This window comes from Haliotis cracherodii, unplaced genomic scaffold, assembly GCF_022045235.1.
Source record: "Haliotis cracherodii isolate W230 unplaced genomic scaffold, xgHalCrac1.p SCAF_7, whole genome shotgun sequence".
Taxonomy (NCBI): Eukaryota; Metazoa; Mollusca; class Gastropoda; order Lepetellida; family Haliotidae; genus Haliotis; species Haliotis cracherodii.
The window spans coordinates 45,815,106-45,835,117 of NW_027266330.1; the positions used below are offsets into that span (position 1 = coordinate 45,815,106).

At 41.0% G+C, this 20,012-nt stretch overlaps 1 protein-coding gene across 2 annotated transcripts in view; it reads left to right on the forward strand.

The window, feature by feature from the left end:
- Window positions 1-794: 794 nt before the first annotated feature.
- Window positions 795-20,012, forward strand: part of LOC139447245 (paternally-expressed gene 3 protein-like) — a 48,830-nt gene continuing 29,612 nt past the window's right edge. The window contains exons 1-3 of one of the 2 annotated variants that reach the window (XM_071228511.1): window positions 795-865; window positions 3,186-3,297; window positions 3,476-3,518. In XM_071228511.1, coding sequence (XP_071084612.1) covers window positions 3,242-3,297; window positions 3,476-3,518 — 99 coding nt within the window. In that variant the 5' untranslated portion in view covers window positions 795-865; window positions 3,186-3,241. Of the gene's footprint in view, window positions 866-3,118; window positions 3,298-3,475; window positions 3,519-20,012 lie in introns of those variants that run through there. The other variant, XM_071228510.1, reaches the window with a different exon arrangement.

A 20,012-nucleotide genomic window follows, 5' to 3' on the forward strand; every position in this document is an offset into this window, starting at 1 on the left:
GGCATGGCTGGGTGTTGGGGGTTGAGCTCCCTCAGTTGAAGATATTTGATGACAGCGCGGTGGTCACCTTTGTTTGTTTTCATCAACAACCATCTTGACACTGTTATGGATGCAGAAATATGCTGCCTGATTGTGTAACTGGTTCAAATGGAGACCGTAAGCATGAAAAGAATTGTACTTAATACAGGCGAAGTGCTAAGGGTATACTTTATAGCCTTGTAGTGAGGCTCAGAGCTTTAGACTTTTTATCCTCCTTTCATATGTTTAAGTATAAACTCAACTGTTGCATGTCCTCCAGACGTTAGACACGTACACTTCTATATTGGAACAAGGTCAGAGAAACCGTCACAAGTACCAGAATCATATATACCTTATTGTAATTAACCAATAAATTAGGTTGATGATATTATATTGTAATTAACGAATAAATTACTTTGATTGTACATAAACTGTGAGTTAAATCCGTCCCTTTATCAAAGACAAATATCATTATACACTCAATTGACGAGCATACCAAAATCCACTTCGTGAGAGTGACCGACTAATACATATAATATATGCATGTTGATATTCATGTTTGTATTCATGTGTGCATTTAATTCAGACAGGCTAGACATTAAAGTTAGGCATCTACAGAATAGTAGAGTTACGCTATACATAGGAACTCTCCTAATCACCAGTCAGAGCTTATAACAGTAGCAAAACAGCATAGCGTTCCAGTTGATCGAACAGCCTGCAGAAAGAGAACTTTGTAGATTACTGACAGATAGAGCGTCCCCGTCGAGAGGCGTAGTCAACTACTATATGCATACACAACAAGACTAGTTATACAGACATGACAAGGGACAATACGTCACTGAAACAGGTACGTGTCTTTGTATATCCATGGAAACATGTCTTGTCATATACTGTCATAATTTCTAAAGGAGAATGATCTAGTATATTTGGCCACCAAAAGTCGTGAAGAACCCGCTTACAACAAGTAATACAGAACATTCCTCATTCACGTCATTGTGTTGCCCTGTACGCTGTGTACGATTCTGACATACCCACAGACAGAAATGATGAATTACCAATTTTCTTGTACCAGTTTTACATTAATATATCTACTCATCGTTATTTAGACATAGACACAAACTGTTTCATATGGCCACAATCTTGGGTAATCTAGACATAGGCAAAGCGGGTCTAAAACAACATAGTTCTAACTTATGAAACCCAATTTATACCATCCTGATCATCATGTGTTTGAAGCATAGTGTATCAAGCATGGGGATACCGTTTTGGGTGCATACGAATATTCCACATCAATAGCGTATACATTTAGCAAAATAGTGCGCACACAAATAATGCCTGCCAACATCTATCTCCCAGAACTACATTTGTGGATCAATATCTATTTCTTTTAAGAAATCTTTTTAAATATATACTTTGAACCTTTTCAATAGATTTTCTATAAGTGAATCTCCAAACTTCAAGACCGTAATACAAAACCGGTGTAATTCTCACAGGATATATTATCTAACTCTGCCATATGTTTTGAACAGATGGTGAAATTTCCTGTTTGAATGTTATCTATATGACGAAGTTTGAGTTAAATCTTCAAAAAGTATTTCAACAACAATTCAATCTGGGTGACGGTATCATGTTCGAATCGCATGTAACGTGATTGACTAATCAATTAAACGTACCCAAGAGACAACAATTCTACTCTCAAGAACTTTACAAGGGGAGGGGTGTTGGCTATCTCAGTTAGCCGCTGTCACTTCTACAAGGTTGAGTTCATGTACCCCCTTCCCTTGAAACATATTCTTCAGTCTGTACCCCCTTCCCTGGAAACACATTCTTCAGTTTGTACCCCCTTCACTGGAAACATATTCTTCAATTTGTACCCCCTTCCCTAGAAACATATTCTTCAGTCTGTACCCCTTTCCCTGGAAACAATTTCTTCAGTTTGTACCCCCTTCACTGGAAACATATTCTTCAGTTTGTACCCCTTTCCCTGGAAACACATTCTTCAGTCTGTACCCCCCTCCTTAGAAACATATTCTTCAGTTTTGTACCCCCTTCCCTGGAAACATATTCTTCAGTCTGTACCCCTTCCCTGGAAACATATTCTTCAGTTTGTACCCCCTTCTCTGGAAACATATTCTTCAGTATATACCCCCTCCCCTGGAAACATATTCTTCAGTATATATCCCCTCCCCCTGGAAACATATTCTTCAGCATATACCGCCTTCCCTGGAAACATATTCTTCAGCATATACCCCCTTCCCTGTAAACATATTCTTCAGCATATACCCCCTCCCTTGGAAACATATTCTTCAGCATATACCCCCTTCCCTGGGAACATATTCTTCAGTATATACCCCTCCCCTGGAAACATATTCTTCAGCATATACCCCCTCCCCAGAAACATATTCTTCTGCATATGACCCCTTCCCTGGAAACATATTGTTCAGTATATACCCCCTCCCCTGGAAACATATTGTTCAGTATATACCACCTCCCCTGGAAACATATTCTTCAGCATATATCCATCCCCTGGAAATATAATCTTCAGCATATACCCCATCCCCTGGAAACATATTCTTCAGCATATGACCCCTTCACTTCCCTAAATTTATGGGAGATGGCCTTCTCAGTTAAGATAACTTGCCCATTTATTTTTTTGAGACAACTATATATTTAAACTAAAACATACATACTCATTGGAGCCGAAGATATAACTTGGGTGTCATGTTTGCAGATTGCTCAGGGCAATCATTGATTTTTGTTCAAGCATATCATGTATATCAACGAGCATGGTTAGTCACAACGCCATGCGTGATTCATGTCAAAATCTTAGGCGCATCAGGGGCTCTGCCAATTTGAAAGAGTGTGCATGCAGCCTGTTAAGCAGGAAGTCACCTCGCCACCACACCCGATCCGCATGGCTTTACATACGTCAGTGGAAGATACCATGGTTCATACCATAAAGTGTCTCATGAGACATACTTTGCAGCTTGAACGCTTTATAAAGAGAAAAAATATATTCGCATGAATGATATTGCACAATAATTTGAATGGTTTAAAGAGCCTGTGTGTAACTGTTAGACGCTCAATGTCTCCTGTATGGAATATCTCCATTTCAGCATTAGCCAACTTCCTGGTCCGAGAGCACATTTCACGCCCATTGCTTGTAGAGTTACAGCGGCCGCCTAACCCACCACAAGACACTTGTTGACTGAATACCTTCACTATGGATGGACGTAGGAAGCCCACTCGGAAAGATTCCATGGACGCCTACTATACAAGGTACGTTAAACTTTCAGCTTTGTTCAATTTGAAGAAAAATATGAAAATTCATTTGTAAAAATTGTAAAGATCTATTTCTACTTTTTATACATTTCTGGTTGAATATCTTGATATTGTATTGTGCAATACGATACAATCCTGAAATAGTCACAATATGTGCTTCATCTTTGCATTTCAGTTGGCAGCACCGGTTTCCTTCTACCGATTATGTGTTTAATGGGGTAAGTCAATGACGTCTCTCATATTTCTTATGTATATAGGCCCATCCCCTGGAACATGTTTCTAATGTATATGTTACAGGGAATATGTATAATCAGGGAATATATATAATCCCTGAAATTTTCAGGGAATATATCTAATGTCTGATTCACTCAGGGAATATACATAATCCCTAAACTTTTCAGGTATTTTACATATTCCCTGATTTAACATCAAGTTTTTTAGACATATTCCCTGAAATTACTTTCGAGGATCTTAAATGGTCAAACTTGATACAAAAAAAAACAAAATTATTTACGGGAAGACAAATTTATTTGACATGATAACAAATACCTTTCAAAACAATGGATAGACGTACCAAACAAGAACAATTTAGTTTTATACCCTTCATCTGGAACATGTTTCTAATGTATATACCCCTCCATCTGGAACATGTTTCTAATGTATATACCCCTTCATCTGGAACATGTTTCTAATGTATATACCCCTTCATCTGGAACATGTTTCTAATGTATATACCCCTTCATCTGGAACATGTTTCTAATGTATATACCCTTTCATCTGGAAGATGTTTCTAATGTATATACCCCTTCATCTGGAACATGTTTCTAATGTATATCCCCTTCATCTGGAAGATGTTTCTAATGTATATACCCCTTCATCTGGAAGATGTTTCTAATGTATATACCCCTTCATCTGGAACATGTTTCTAATGTATATACCCCTTCATCTGGAAGATGTTTCTAATGTATATACCCCTTCATCTGGAACATGTTTCTAATGTATATACCCCTCCATCTGGAACATGTTTCTAATGTATATACCCCTTCATCTGGAACATGTTTCTAATGTATATACCCCTCCATCTGGAACATGTTTCTAATGTATATACCCCTCCATCTGGAACATGTTTCTAATGTATATACCCCTTCATCTGGAACATGTTTCTAATGTATATACCCCTCCATCTGGAACATGTTTCTAATGTATATACCCCTCCATCTGGAACATGTTTCTAATGTATATACCCCTCCATCTGGAACATGTTTCTAATGTATATACCCCTCCATCTGGAACATGTTTCTAATGTATATACCCCTTCATCTGGAACATGTTTCTAATGTATATACCCCTTCATCTGGAAGATGTTTCTAATGTATATACCCCTTCATCTGGAAGATGTTTCTAATGTATATACCCCTTCATCTGGAAGATGTTTCTAATGTATATACCCCTTCATCTGGAAGATGTTTCTAATGTATATACCCCTTCATCTGGAACATGTTTCTAACGTATATACCCCTCCATCTGGAAGATGTTTCTAATGTATATACCCCTCCATCTGGAACATGTTTCTAATGTATATACCCTTCCATCTGGAACATGTTTCTAATGTATATACCCCTTCATCTGGAACATATGTGTTGTTATATTCACAATAGGCAGACATGCTGTCATATAACTGGAATACCGTTCAAAGCCTCGATACACCAAACTCCTTTTACAATGGGCAGACACGATTTCATATAACTGGAATACCGTTCAAACCTGCGATATACCGAACCTCCTTTCACAATAGGCAAACACGATGTCAAATAACTGGAATACCGTTCAAATCCGCGATATACCGAACCTTCTTTCACAATAGGCAGATACGATGTCATATAACTGGAATACCGAACAAAGCCGCGATACACCGAACGCCTTTCACAATAGGCAATCACAATGTCATATAACTTGAATACCGTTCAAATCCGCGATATACCGAACCTTCTTTCACAATAGGCAAACACGATTCCATATAACTGGAATACCGTTCAAATTCGCGATATACCGAACTCCTTTCACAATAGGCAATCACGATGTCATATAATTGGAATATCGTTCAAATCCGCGATATACCGAACCTTCTTTCACAATAGGCAAACACGATTTCATATAACTGGAATACTTCAAATCCGCGATATACCGAACCTTCTTTCACAATAGGCCAAAAAGGTTGTCATATAACTGGAATACCGTTCAAATCCGCGATATACCGAACCTTCTTTCACAATAGGCAAACACGATGTCATATAACTGGAATATCGTTCAAATCCGCGATATACCGAACTCCTTTCACAATAGGCAAACACGATGTCATATAACTGGAATACCGTTCAAACCCGCGATATACCGAACCTTCTTTCACAATAGGCAAACAAGATGTCATATAACTGGAATACCGTTCAAATCCGCGATATACCGAACCTTCTTTCACAATAGGCAGACATGCTGTCATGTAACTGGAATATCGTTCAAAGCCGCGATATACCGAACTCCTTTCACAATAGGCAGACATGCTGTCATGTAACTGGAATATCGTTCAAATCCGCGATATGACGAACTCTTTTCACAATAGGCAATCACGATGTCATATAACTGGAATACCGTTTTAATGCCGCGGTACTCCGAACGCCTTTCACAATAGGCAAAAATGCTGTCATTTAATTGGAATGCCGTTCAAACCCGCGATACCCCAACACCTTTCACAATAGGCAAACACGATGTCATATAACTGGAATACCGTTTTAATGCCGCGGTACTCCGAACGCCTTTCACAATAGGCAAAAATGCTGTCATTTAATTGGAATGCCGTTCAAACCCGCGATACCCCAACACCTTTCACAATAGGCAAACACGATGTCATATAACTGGAATACCGTTTTAATGCCGCGGTACTCCGAACGCCTTTCACAATAGGCAAAAATGCTGTCATTTAATTGGAATGCCGTTCAAAGCCGCGATACCCCAACACCTTTCACAATAGGCAAACACGATGTCATATAACTGGAATACCGTTCAAATCCGCGATATACCGAACCTTCTTTCACAATAGGCAAACACGATGTCATATAATTGGAATATCGTTCAAACCCGCGATATACCGAACTCCTTTCACGATAGGCAAATACGATGTCATATAACTGGAATATCGTTCAAAGCCGCGATATACCGAACTCCTTTCACAATAGGCAGACATGCTGTCATGTAACTGGAATATCGTTCAAAGCCGCGATATGACGAACTCTTTTCACAATAGGCAATCACGATGTCATATAACTGGAATACCGTTTTAATGCCGCGGTACTCCGAACGCCTTTCACAATAGGCAAAAATGCTGTCATTTAATTGGAATGCCGTTCAAACCCGCGATACCCCAACACCTTTCACAATAGGCAAACACGATGTCATATAACTGGAATACCGTTTTAATGCCGCGGTACTCCGAACGCCTTTCACAATAGGCAAAAATGCTGTCATTTAATTGGAATGCCGTTCAAACCCGCGATACCCCAACACCTTTCACAATAGGCAAACACGATGTCATATAACTGGAATACCGTTTTAATGCCGCGGTACTCCGAACGCCTTTCACAATAGGCAAAAATGCTGTCATTTAATTGGAATGCCGTTCAAACCCGCGATACCCCAACACCTTTCACAATAGGCAAACACGATGTCATATAACTGGAATATCGTTCAAATCCGCGATATACCGAACCTTCTTTCACAATAGGCAAACACGATGTCATATAACTGGAATACCGTTCAAATCCGCGATATACCGAACTCCTTTCACAATAGGCAGACACGATGTCATAGAACTGGAATACTTCAAACCTGCAATATACCGAACCTTCTTTCACAATAGGCTAAAAAGGTTGTCATATAACTTGAATACCGTTCAAATCCGCGATATACCGAACCTTCTTTCACAATAGGCAGATACGATGTCATACAACAGGAATACCGCTCAAAGCCGCGATACACCGAACGCCTTTCACAATAGGCAAACACGATGTCATATAACTTGAATACCGTTCAAATCCGCGATATAACGATCCTTCTTTCACAATAGGCAAACACGATGTCATATAACTGGAATACCGTTCAAATCTGCGATATACCGAACTCCTTTCACAATAGGCAGACACGATGTCATATAACTCGAATACCGTTCAAATCCGCGATATACCGAACTCCTTTCACAATAGGCAAACACGATGTCATGTAATTGGAATACCGTTCAAATCCGCGATATACCGAACTCCTTTCACAATAGGCAAACACGATGTCATGTAATTGGAATACCGTTCAAATCCGCGATATACCGAACTCCTTTCACAATAGGCAAACACGATTTCATATAACTGGAATACCGTTCAAATCTGCGATATACCTAACCTTCTTTCACAATAGGCAGACACGATTTCAAATAACTGGAATACCGTTCAAATCTGCGATATACCGAACCTTCTTTCACAATAGGCAAACACGATGTCATATAACTGGAATACCGTTCAAATCCGCGATATACCGAACCTTCTTTCACAATAGGCAAACGCGATGTCATATAATTGGAATATCGTTCAAACCCGCGATATACCGAACTCCTTTCACAATAGGCAGACATGCTGTCATGTAACTGGAATATCGTTCAAAGCCGCGATATGACGAACTCTTTTCACAATAGGCAATCACGATGTCATATAACTGGAATACCGTTTTAATGCCGCGGTACTCCGAACGCCTTTCACAATAGGCAAAAAAGCTGTCATTTAATTGGAATGCCGTTCAAACCCGCGATACCCCAACACCTTTCACAATAGGCAAACACGATGTCATATAACTGGAATACCGTTTTAATGCCGCGGTACTCCGAACGCCTTTCACAATAGGCAAAAATGCTGTCATTTAATTGGAATGCCGTTCAAAGCCGCGATACCCCAACACCTTTCACAATAGGCAAACACGATGTCATATAACTGGAATACCGTTTTAATGCCGCGGTACTCCGAACGCCTTTCACAATAGGCAAAAATGCTGTCATTTAATTGGAATGCCGTTCAAACCCGCGATACCCCAACACCTTTCACAATAGGCAAACACGATGTCATATAACTGGAATACCGTTTTAATGCCGCGGTACTCCGAACGCCTTTCACAATAGGCAAAAATGCTGTCATTTAATTGGAATGCCGTTCAAAGCCGCGATACCCCAACACCTTTCACAATAGGCAAACACGATGTCATATAACTGGAATACTTCAAATCCGCGATATACCGAACCTTCTTTCACAATAGGCAAACACGATTTCATATAACTGGAATACCGTTCAAATCTGCGATATACCGAACTTTCTTTCACAATAGGCAAACACGATGTCATATAACTGGAATACCGTTCAAATCCGCGATGTACCGAACTCCTTTCACAGTAGGCAGACACGATGTCATATAACTCGAATACCGTTCAAATCCGCGATATACCGAACTCCTTTCACAATAGGCAAACACGATGTCATGTAATTGGAATACCGTTCAAATCTGCGATATACCGAACTCCTTTCACAATAGGCAAACACGATGTCATATAACTGGAATACCGTTCAAATCTGCGATATACCTAACCTTCTTTCACAATAGGCAGACACGATTTCATATAACTGGAATACCGTTCAAATCTGCGATATACCGAACCTTCTTTCACAATAGGCAAACACGACGTCATATAACTTGAATACCGTTCAAATCCGCGATATACCGAACCTACTTTCACAATAGGCAGAAACGATTTCATATAACTGGAATATCGTTCAAATCCGCGATATACCGAACTTCACAATAGGCAAACACGATTTAATATAACTGGAATACCGTTCAAATCTGCGATATACCGAACCTACTTTCACAATAGGCAGACACGATTTCATATAACTGGAATACCGTTTTAATGCCGCGGTACTCCGAACGCCTTTCACAATAGGCAAAAATGCTGTCATTTAATTGGAATGCCGTTCAAACCCGCGATACCCCAACACCTTTCACAATAGGCAAACACGATGTCATATAACTGGAATACCGTTTTAATGCCGCGGTACTCCGAACGCCTTTCACAATAGGCAAAAATGCTGTCATTTAATTGGAATGCCGTTCAAACCCGCGATACCCCAACACCTTTCACAATAGGCAAACACGATGTCATATAACTGGAATACCGTTCAAATCCGCGATATACCGAACCTTCTTTCACAATAGGCAAACACGATGTCATATAATTGGAATATCGTTCAAACCTGCGATATACCGAACTCCTTTCACAATAGGCAGACATGCTGTCATGTAACTGGAATATCGTTCAAAGCCGCGATATGACGAACTCTTTTCACAATAGGCAATCACGATGTCATATAACTGGAATACCGTTTTAATGCCGCGGTACTCCGAACGCCTTTCACAATAGGCAAAAATGCTGTCATTTAATTGGAATGCCGTTCAAACCCGCGATACCCCAACACCTTTCACAATAGGCAAACACGATGTCATATAACTGGAATACCGTTTTAATGCCGCGGTACTCCGAACGCCTTTCACAATAGGCAAAGATGCTGTCATTTAATTGGAATGCCGTTCAAAGCCGCGATACCCCAACACCTTTCACAATAGGCAAACACGATGTCATATAACTGGAATACCGTTTTAATGCCGCGGTACTCCGAACGCCTTTCACAATAGGCAAAAATGCTGTCATTTAATTGGAATGCCGTTCAAACCCGCGATACCCCAACACCTTTCACAATAGGCAAACACGATGTCATATAACTGGAATACCGTTTTAATGCCGCGGTACTCCGAACGCCTTTCACAATAGGCAAAAATGCTGTCATTTAATTGGAATGCCGTTCAAACCCGCGATACCCCAACACCTTTCACAATAGGCAAACACGATGTCATATAACTGGAATACCGTTTTAATGCCGCGGTACTCCGAACGCCTTTCACAATAGGCAAAAATGCTGTCATTTAATTGGAATGCCGTTCAAAGCCGCGATACCCCAACACCTTTCACAATAGGCAAACACGATGTCATATAACTGGAATACCGTTTTAATGCCGCGGTACTCCGAACGCCTTTCACAATAGGCAAAAATGCTGTCATTTAATTGGAATGCCGTTCAAAGCCGCGATACCCCAACACCTTTCACAATAGGCAAACACGATGTCATATAACTGGAATACTTCAAATCCGCGATATACCGAACCTTCTTTCACAATAGGCAAACACGATTTCATATAACTGGAATACCGTTCAAATCTGCGATATACCGAACTTTCTTTCACAATAGGCAAACACGATGTCATATAACTGGAATACCGTTCAAATCCGCGATGTACCGAACTCCTTTCACAGTAGGCAGACACGATGTCATATAACTCGAATACCGTTCAAATCCGCGATATACCGAACTCCTTTCACAATAGGCAAACACGATGTCATGTAATTGGAATACCGTTCAAATCCGCGATATACCGAACTCCTTTCACAATAGGCAAACACGATTTCATATAACTGGAATACCGTTCAAATCTGCGATATACCTAACCTTCTTTCACAATAGGCAGACACGATTTCATATAACTGGAATACCGTTCAAATCTGCGATATACCGAACCTTCTTTCACAATAGGCAAACACGACGTCATATAACTTGAATACCGTTCAAATCCGCGATATACCGAACCTACTTTCACAATAGGCAGAAACGATTTCATATAACTGGAATATCGTTCAAATCCGCGATATACCGAACTTCACAATAGGCAAACACGATTTAATATAACTGGAATACCGTTCAAATCTGCGATATACCGAACCTACTTTCACAATAGGCAGACACGATTTCATATAACTGGAATACCGTTTTAATGCCGCGGTACTCCGAACGCCTTTCACAATAGGCAAAAATGCTGTCATTTAATTGGAATGCCGTTCAAACCCGCGATACCCCAACACCTTTCACAATAGGCAAACACGATGTCATATAACTGGAATACCGTTTTAATGCCGCGGTACTCCGAACGCCTTTCACAATAGGCAAAAATGCTGTCATTTAATTGGAATGCCGTTCAAACCCGCGATACCCCAACACCTTTCACAATAGGCAAACACGATGTCATATAACTGGAATACCGTTCAAATCCGCGATATACCGAACCTTCTTTCACAATAGGCAAACACGATGTCATATAATTGGAATATCGTTCAAACCTGCGATATACCGAACTCCTTTCACAATAGGCAGACATGCTGTCATGTAACTGGAATATCGTTCAAAGCCGCGATATGACGAACTCTTTTCACAATAGGCAATCACGATGTCATATAACTGGAATACCGTTTTAATGCCGCGGTACTCCGAACGCCTTTCACAATAGGCAAAAATGCTGTCATTTAATTGGAATGCCGTTCAAACCCGCGATACCCCAACACCTTTCACAATAGGCAAACACGATGTCATATAACTGGAATACCGTTTTAATGCCGCGGTACTCCGAACGCCTTTCACAATAGGCAAAGATGCTGTCATTTAATTGGAATGCCGTTCAAAGCCGCGATACCCCAACACCTTTCACAATAGGCAAACACGATGTCATATAACTGGAATACCGTTTTAATGCCGCGGTACTCCGAACGCCTTTCACAATAGGCAAAAATGCTGTCATTTAATTGGAATGCCGTTCAAACCCGCGATACCCCAACACCTTTCACAATAGGCAAACACGATGTCATATAACTGGAATACCGTTTTAATGCCGCGGTACTCCGAACGCCTTTCACAATAGGCAAAAATGCTGTCATTTAATTGGAATGCCGTTCAAACCCGCGATACCCCAACGCCTTTCACAATAGGCAAACACGATGTCATATAACTTGAATACCGTTCAAATCCGCGATATACCGAACCTTCTTTCACAATAGGCAAACACGATGTCATATAACTGGAATACCGTTCAAATCTGCGATATACCGAACTTTCTTTCACAATAGGCAAACACGATGTCATATAACTGGAATACCGTCCAAATCCGCGATATACCGAATTCCTTTCACAATAGGCAGACACAATGTCATATAACTCGAATACCGTTCAAATCCGCGATATACCGAACTCCTTTCACAATAGGCAAACACGATGTCATGTAATTGGAATACCGTTCAAATCCGCGATATACCGAACTCCTTTCACAATAGGCAGACACGATTTCATATAACTGGAATACCGTTTTAATGCCGCGGTACTCCGAACGCCTTTCACAATAGGCAAAAATGCTGTCATTTAATTGGAATGCCGTTCAAAGCCGCGATACCCCAACACCTTTCACAATAGGCAAACACGATGTCATATAACTGGAATACCGTTTTAATGCCGCGGTACTCCGAACGCCTTTCACAATAGGCAAAAATGCTGTCATTTAATTGGAATGCCGTTCAAACCCGCGATACCCCAACACCTTTCACAATAGGCAAACACGATGTCATATAACTGGAATACCGTTCAAATCCGCGATATACCGAACCTTCTTTCACAATAGGCAAACACGATGTCATATAATTGGAATATCGTTCAAACCTGCGATATACCGAACTCCTTTCACAATAGTCAAAAATGCTGTCATGTAACTGGAATATCGTTCAAAGCCGCGATATGACGAACTCTTTTCACAATAGGCAATCACGATGTCATATAACTGGAATACCGTTTTAATGCCGCGGTACTCCGAACGCCTTTCACAATAGGCAAAAATGCTGTCATTTAATTGGAATGCCGTTCAAACCCGCGATACCCCAACACCTTTCACAATAGGCAAACACGATGTCATATAACTGGAATACCGTTTTAATGCCGCGGTACTCCGAACGCCTTTCACAATAGGCAAACACGATGTCATATAACTTGAATACCGTTCAAATCCGCGATATACCGAACCTTCTTTCACAATAGGCAAACACGATTTCATATAACTGGAATACCGTTCAAATCTGCGATATACCGAACTTTCTTTCACAATAGGCAAACACGATGTCATATAACTGGAATACCGTTCAAATCCGCGATATACCGAACTCCTTTCACAATAGGCAGACACGATGTCATATAACTCGAATACCGTTCAAATCCGCGATATACCGAACTCCTTTCACAATAGGCAAACACGATGTCATGTAATTGGAATACCGTTCAAATCCGCGATATACCGAACTCCTTTCACAATAGGCAAACACGATTTCATATAACTGGAATACCGTTCAAATCTGCGATATACCGAACCTTCTTTCACAATAGGCAAACACGATGTCATATAACTGGAATACCGTTCAAATCCGCGATATACCGAACCTACTTTCACAATAGGCAGAAACGATTTCATATAACTGGAATATCGTTCAAATCCGCGATATACCGAACTTCACAATAGGCAAACACGATTTAATATAACTGGAATACCGTTCAAATCTGCGATACACCGAACCTACTTTCACAATAGGCAGACACGATTTCATATAACTGGAATACCGTTTTAATGCCGCGGTACTCCGAACGCCTTTCACAATAGGCAAAAATGCTGTCATTTAATTGGAATGCCGTTCAAAGCCGCGATACCCCAACACCTTTCACAATAGGCAAACACGATGTCATATAACTAGAATACCGTTTTAATGCCGCGGTACTCCGAACGCCTTTCACAATAGGCAAAAATGCTGTCATTTAATTGGAATGCCGTTCAAACCCGCGATACCCCAACACCTTTCACAATAGGCAAACACGATGTCATATAACTGGAATACCGTTTTAATGCCGCGGTACTCCGAACGCCTTTCACAATAGGCAAAAATGCTGTCATTTAATTGGAATGCCGTTCAAACCCGCGATACCCCAACACCTTTCACAATAGGCAAACACGATGTCATATAACTGGAATACCGTTCAAATCCGCGATATACCGAACCTTCTTTCACAATAGGCAAACACGATGTCATATAATTGGAATATCGTTCAAACCCGCGATATACCGAACTCCTTTCACAATAGGCAGACATGCTGTCATGTAACTGGAATATCGTTCAAAGCCGCGATATGACGAACTCTTTTCACAATAGGCAATCACGATGTCATATAACTGGAATACCGTTTTAATGCCGCGGTACTCCGAACGCCTTTCACAATAGGCAAAAAAGCTGTCATTTAATTGGAATGCCGTTCAAACCCGCGATACCCCAACACCTTTCACAATAGGCAAACACGATGTCATATAACTGGAATACCGTTTTAATGCCGCGGTACTCCGAACGCCTTTCACAATAGGCAAAAATGCTGTCATTTAATTGGAATGCCGTTCAAAGCCGCGATACCCCAACACCTTTCACAATAGGCAAACACGATGTCATATAACTGGAATACCGTTTTAATGCCGCGGTACTCCGAACGCCTTTCACAATAGGCAAAAATGCTGTCATTTAATTGGAATGCCGTTCAAACCCGCGATACCCCAACGCCTTTCACAATAGGCAATCACGATGTCATATAACTGGAATACCGTTTTAATGCCGCGGTACTCCGAACGCCTTTCACAATAGGCAAAAATGCTGTCATTTAATTGGAATGCCGTTCAAACCCGCGATACCCCAACACCTTTCACAATAGGCAAACACGATGTCATATAACTGGAATACCGTTTTAATGCCGCGGTACTCCGAACGCCTTTCACAATAGGCAAACACGATGTCATATAACTTGAATACCGTTCAAATCCGCGATATACCGAACCTTCTTTCACAATAGGCAAACACGATTTCATATAACTGGAATACCGTTCAAATCTGCGATATACCGAACTTTCTTTCACAATAGGCAAACACGATGTCATATAACTGGAATACCGTTCAAATCCGCGATATACCGAACTCCTTTCACAATAGGCAGACACGATGTCATATAACTCGAATACCGTTCAAATCCGCGATATACCGAACTCCTTTCACAATAGGCAAACACGATGTCATGTAATTGGAATACCGTTCAAATCCGCGATATACCGAACTCCTTTCACAATAGGCAAACACGATTTCATATAACTGGAATACCGTTCAAATCTGCGATATACCGAACCTTCTTTCACAATAGGCAAACACGATGTCATATAACTGGAATACCGTTCAAATCCGCGATATACCGAACCTACTTTCACAATAGGCAGAAACGATTTCATATAACTGGAATATCGTTCAAATCCGCGATATACCGAACTTCACAATAGGCAAACACGATTTAATATAACTGGAATACCGTTCAAATCTGCGATACACCGAACCTACTTTCACAATAGGCAGACACGATTTCATATAACTGGAATACCGTTTTAATGCCGCGGTACTCCGAACGCCTTTCACAATAGGCAAAAATGCTGTCATTTAATTGGAATGCCGTTCAAAGCCGCGATACCCCAACACCTTTCACAATAGGCAAACACGATGTCATATAACTAGAATACCGTTTTAATGCCGCGGTACTCCGAACGCCTTTCACAATAGGCAAAAATGCTGTCATTTAATTGGAATGCCGTTCAAACCCGCGATACCCCAACACCTTTCACAATAGGCAAACACGATGTCATATAACTGGAATACCGTTTTAATGCCGCGGTACTCCGAACGCCTTTCACAATAGGCAAAAATGCTGTCATTTAATTGGAATGCCGTTCAAACCCGCGATACCCCAACACCTTTCACAATAGGCAAACACGATGTCATATAACTGGAATACCGTTCAAATCCGCGATATACCGAACCTTCTTTCACAATAGGCAAACACGATGTCATATAATTGGAATATCGTTCAAACCCGCGATATACCGAACTCCTTTCACAATAGGCAGACATGCTGTCATGTAACTGGAATATCGTTCAAAGCCGCGATATGACGAACTCTTTTCACAATAGGCAATCACGATGTCATATAACTGGAATACCGTTTTAATGCCGCGGTACTCCGAACGCCTTTCACAATAGGCAAAAAAGCTGTCATTTAATTGGAATGCCGTTCAAACCCGCGATACCCCAACACCTTTCACAATAGGCAAACACGATGTCATATAACTGGAATACCGTTTTAATGCCGCGGTACTCCGAACGCCTTTCACAATAGGCAAAAATGCTGTCATTTAATTGGAATGCCGTTCAAAGCCGCGATACCCCAACACCTTTCACAATAGGCAAACACGATGTCATATAACTGGAATACCGTTCAAATTCGCGATATACCGAACCTTCTTTCACAATAGGCAAACACGATGTCATATAATTGGAATATCGTTCAAAGCCGCAATATACCGATCATCTTTAACAACAGACAGACACGATGCCATATGACTTGAATACAGGTTAAAGCGTTGATAAATCGAACTCTTTTCGCATACAACAGACCGTAACGATAAATATGAGTGACTGGAATACTGTTAAACAAACCCATTAAATGCCACTTTCAACAGTATTCCAGTTTTCTTACACAGATGTGCTAAATCACAATTCACGGCGTTGTTTACTGTGTGTTTAGAAATCTAAATGTCGGATATTTACTCGAAAAATTAAAGTAGAAAAATAGTATATCAGTTATGACGGGTATAAAATCACTAATGATAATTCTGAAACGTCGCTGCTAGGCCTAGAATCGTTTAGAATGTTCTGGAAAATACGCACACATGAACGCTGACGTGTACGTTCCGCCATATTGGATTGTGTTTACAAAATGCCGGTTATGAGACGCCTATTCGATCAGGTATATTTCAAACTCAGCTGCTATACATGCATCCCTGAATTCCTCATACATTTTAGAAACAAATGAAAAATGGTGTTTGTCACCAATGCAAATTATCTAGATGAAATCATGCGAAATAGATTAGGTATGGAAACGAAAACTGTGCTCGGAAAACTGTACTTGCTGAAATGTAAACAAAGCAAAATTCAGATTTTACACTGTGTAAAAGGCACTTTCGTCTAATTGTTGCATACATTGGCTCGATCACGCGTTTGAGAATATATACCGTTCCTAATAATGGAATGCCACATATATACATTACAATGATGTGGTAAATTCCGAAGCCGTAAAAGTTTCCGTCCTGTGTGACGCCATGACTGACGCTAAAATCACGCACAACGACGACGGTAGTTATCTGCATTTCTGACTAATTCCCTTGGTTACATAGGAAACAAATAACAGTTCACAGATTGTCAGAATGTCTCTTATTACTTACGCGACACATTTATGTATCTACGTTCCCTCAATCAACGAAAAGCCACCTCTGGAAATCGCGCGTACTGTTGTCAGTGAACACGTACATATTTGTACATATTTGGTAATTTCTTTGAGGCGTAAACTTTTAACTCGGCACCCAGCGTGTTCTTTGTTTTTGTCTAGTTTGCATTATCATCATCGCCTTGATAATCCACATATATGGCGGAAACCTTTTTGTGTAGAGTCACATTATCTATGAGTAGTAAGCAGTACATAGAATGACGTCACTTATGACAGTGGTGTTATGTATTAATTCGCAACTACAATCATGAGAATAGACAAAATGCCTCGGTTCGATGCTAAAAAGGTGCGATTTTAGGGTGTGTAAGAAACAGATTACTGTACTCGTGCCTGTCAGATACCATTGATCTTACAACTCGTTGTTACAAAGCGTATCTAACTCGCTTTCGCTCGTTAGATACGTTTTGAAACAACTCGTTGTAAGATCAATGGTATCTGACAGACACTCATGTAGTAATCTGTATGCATGAAATACCGACGTATAATACCCAGCACAGACTGATAACCTGGATATTGTGTCACTGCATGATGTGTCCCATGATGGTGGTGGCAGGGGACCACCTGGGCTTTAACATCTCCTTGTATAAACCAGAACATTGTATTAACCAGAACATTGTATTAACCAGAACATTGTATAAACCAGAACAATGTATTAACCAGAACATTGTATTAACCAGAACATTCATCACGAACATGGATAAACACTCAATAAAACTTAACCTTGCATACATGTAAGAAACTCAGATTTTATTGGCGAGATGAATAGCTAGTGAAGCAACAGGCAAAACATACACACATACATTTAATCTACATACAGCGAGGAAAACAGTGAACTAAGTTTTGCGATTTAATAAGATAGTTGCTTGAACAGGTTTCATATAATCTTCATATGAATACAAATTGTGTTTATGCTTATAAATGTGTTTAAAGCCGTCATGACATTAAAGCACAAAATAACAGGTTCATTGTTGAAGCAATATGATATGGTGAAAGTCATTTCTATTAACATGTCATTAACACATCACTTCATACACGCAGATCCAACAATAGTATTAGCGGTGAGGGGCTTTGGCGCATACTTAGCATTCCTTGGCCTCACGAAACGAGGGGGCACGGGTGGCCCAGTCGTCTAAGGCGCCGCGATTCGCCGTGCAGAGTTGCGTCCCTTGGGCACGCCAGAAACCTATGATTGTGGGTTCGAATCCCGTTTCGCCACGATTATGTTTCTTGGTTTGTTGGCACCATACCCATGCACATGGGTTTCACCAAATTGGTAAACGTCTGAGACCTGCATCACTTCGGCCTTTCCTCGCCGCGATATATTGGAGACTGTTAAAAGCGGCGTTAAACCAAACTCACCCACTCACTCTTGAAACGTTATCGTGCCAGTAAAACAGCCTCGCGCTCCAATGACTATTTGCGTTGCGGTTCATGGCACGAGTCAAAAACAAATTCAAATCTCTAAAAGAAAGAAGATGTTGATTCAAATTGAAAACCTTTAATAAAATAAATACCGGTATTGCACCTTATAGGCGGCGATCCACGGTGATCTACGCGATCTGAAGGAGCGCCATAGATCGCCATATAATGAGGCGATATAGGGGTACTTGTGATCCGATTTCGATCAGATAGCGATCCAATGGCGATCCAATTGCAATCTATGTGATCCGATAGCGACTTGATGGCGCTTGATCGCTACCCAACCACCCCAAAATGTGGCGATCTTGCACGATCAGTTCCCGCTCCATTCGCGATCCGATGTGATCGGGATGCGCTCCAATGGCGCTCTATTGGCGATCCGATGGCGATCATTGTGATCTATGGCGCTCTTCTCTGATCCGATAGCGATCGAGTGCGATATATGAAGATCCATTAGAGCTCAAGTAGCGCTCTAGGCGATCCGATTGCGACCTGATCGACGCAAAGGGGCCCGATCCTATAAAAACCTGTGGCGTTCAGCCGCGTTCTTCAGTTCTGTGCTTTGCAGCAGACGGGTATCACCATGAACCACAGAGATGCTACCATATGACAAGTGATTTACAATCTCGTAAGACCCTGGAGACCCACAGGATGGCGCTCTAAATCGTGAACCAAACAGTGAAGCACAATCAGAGCGCCATCGGAGCGCAATCGGAGCGCCAATGCATCTCCGAGGAGCGCCATCAGATCGCCATGGAGCGCCGAAGATCGGTAGGCCAGCTTTTGTGGCGATCGGCGGCGCTCTATGGTGATCCGATAGCGCACCGATTGCGACCTTGGCGATAGAGTAGCGCTCCGATGGCGATTTAGGCGATCAATTAG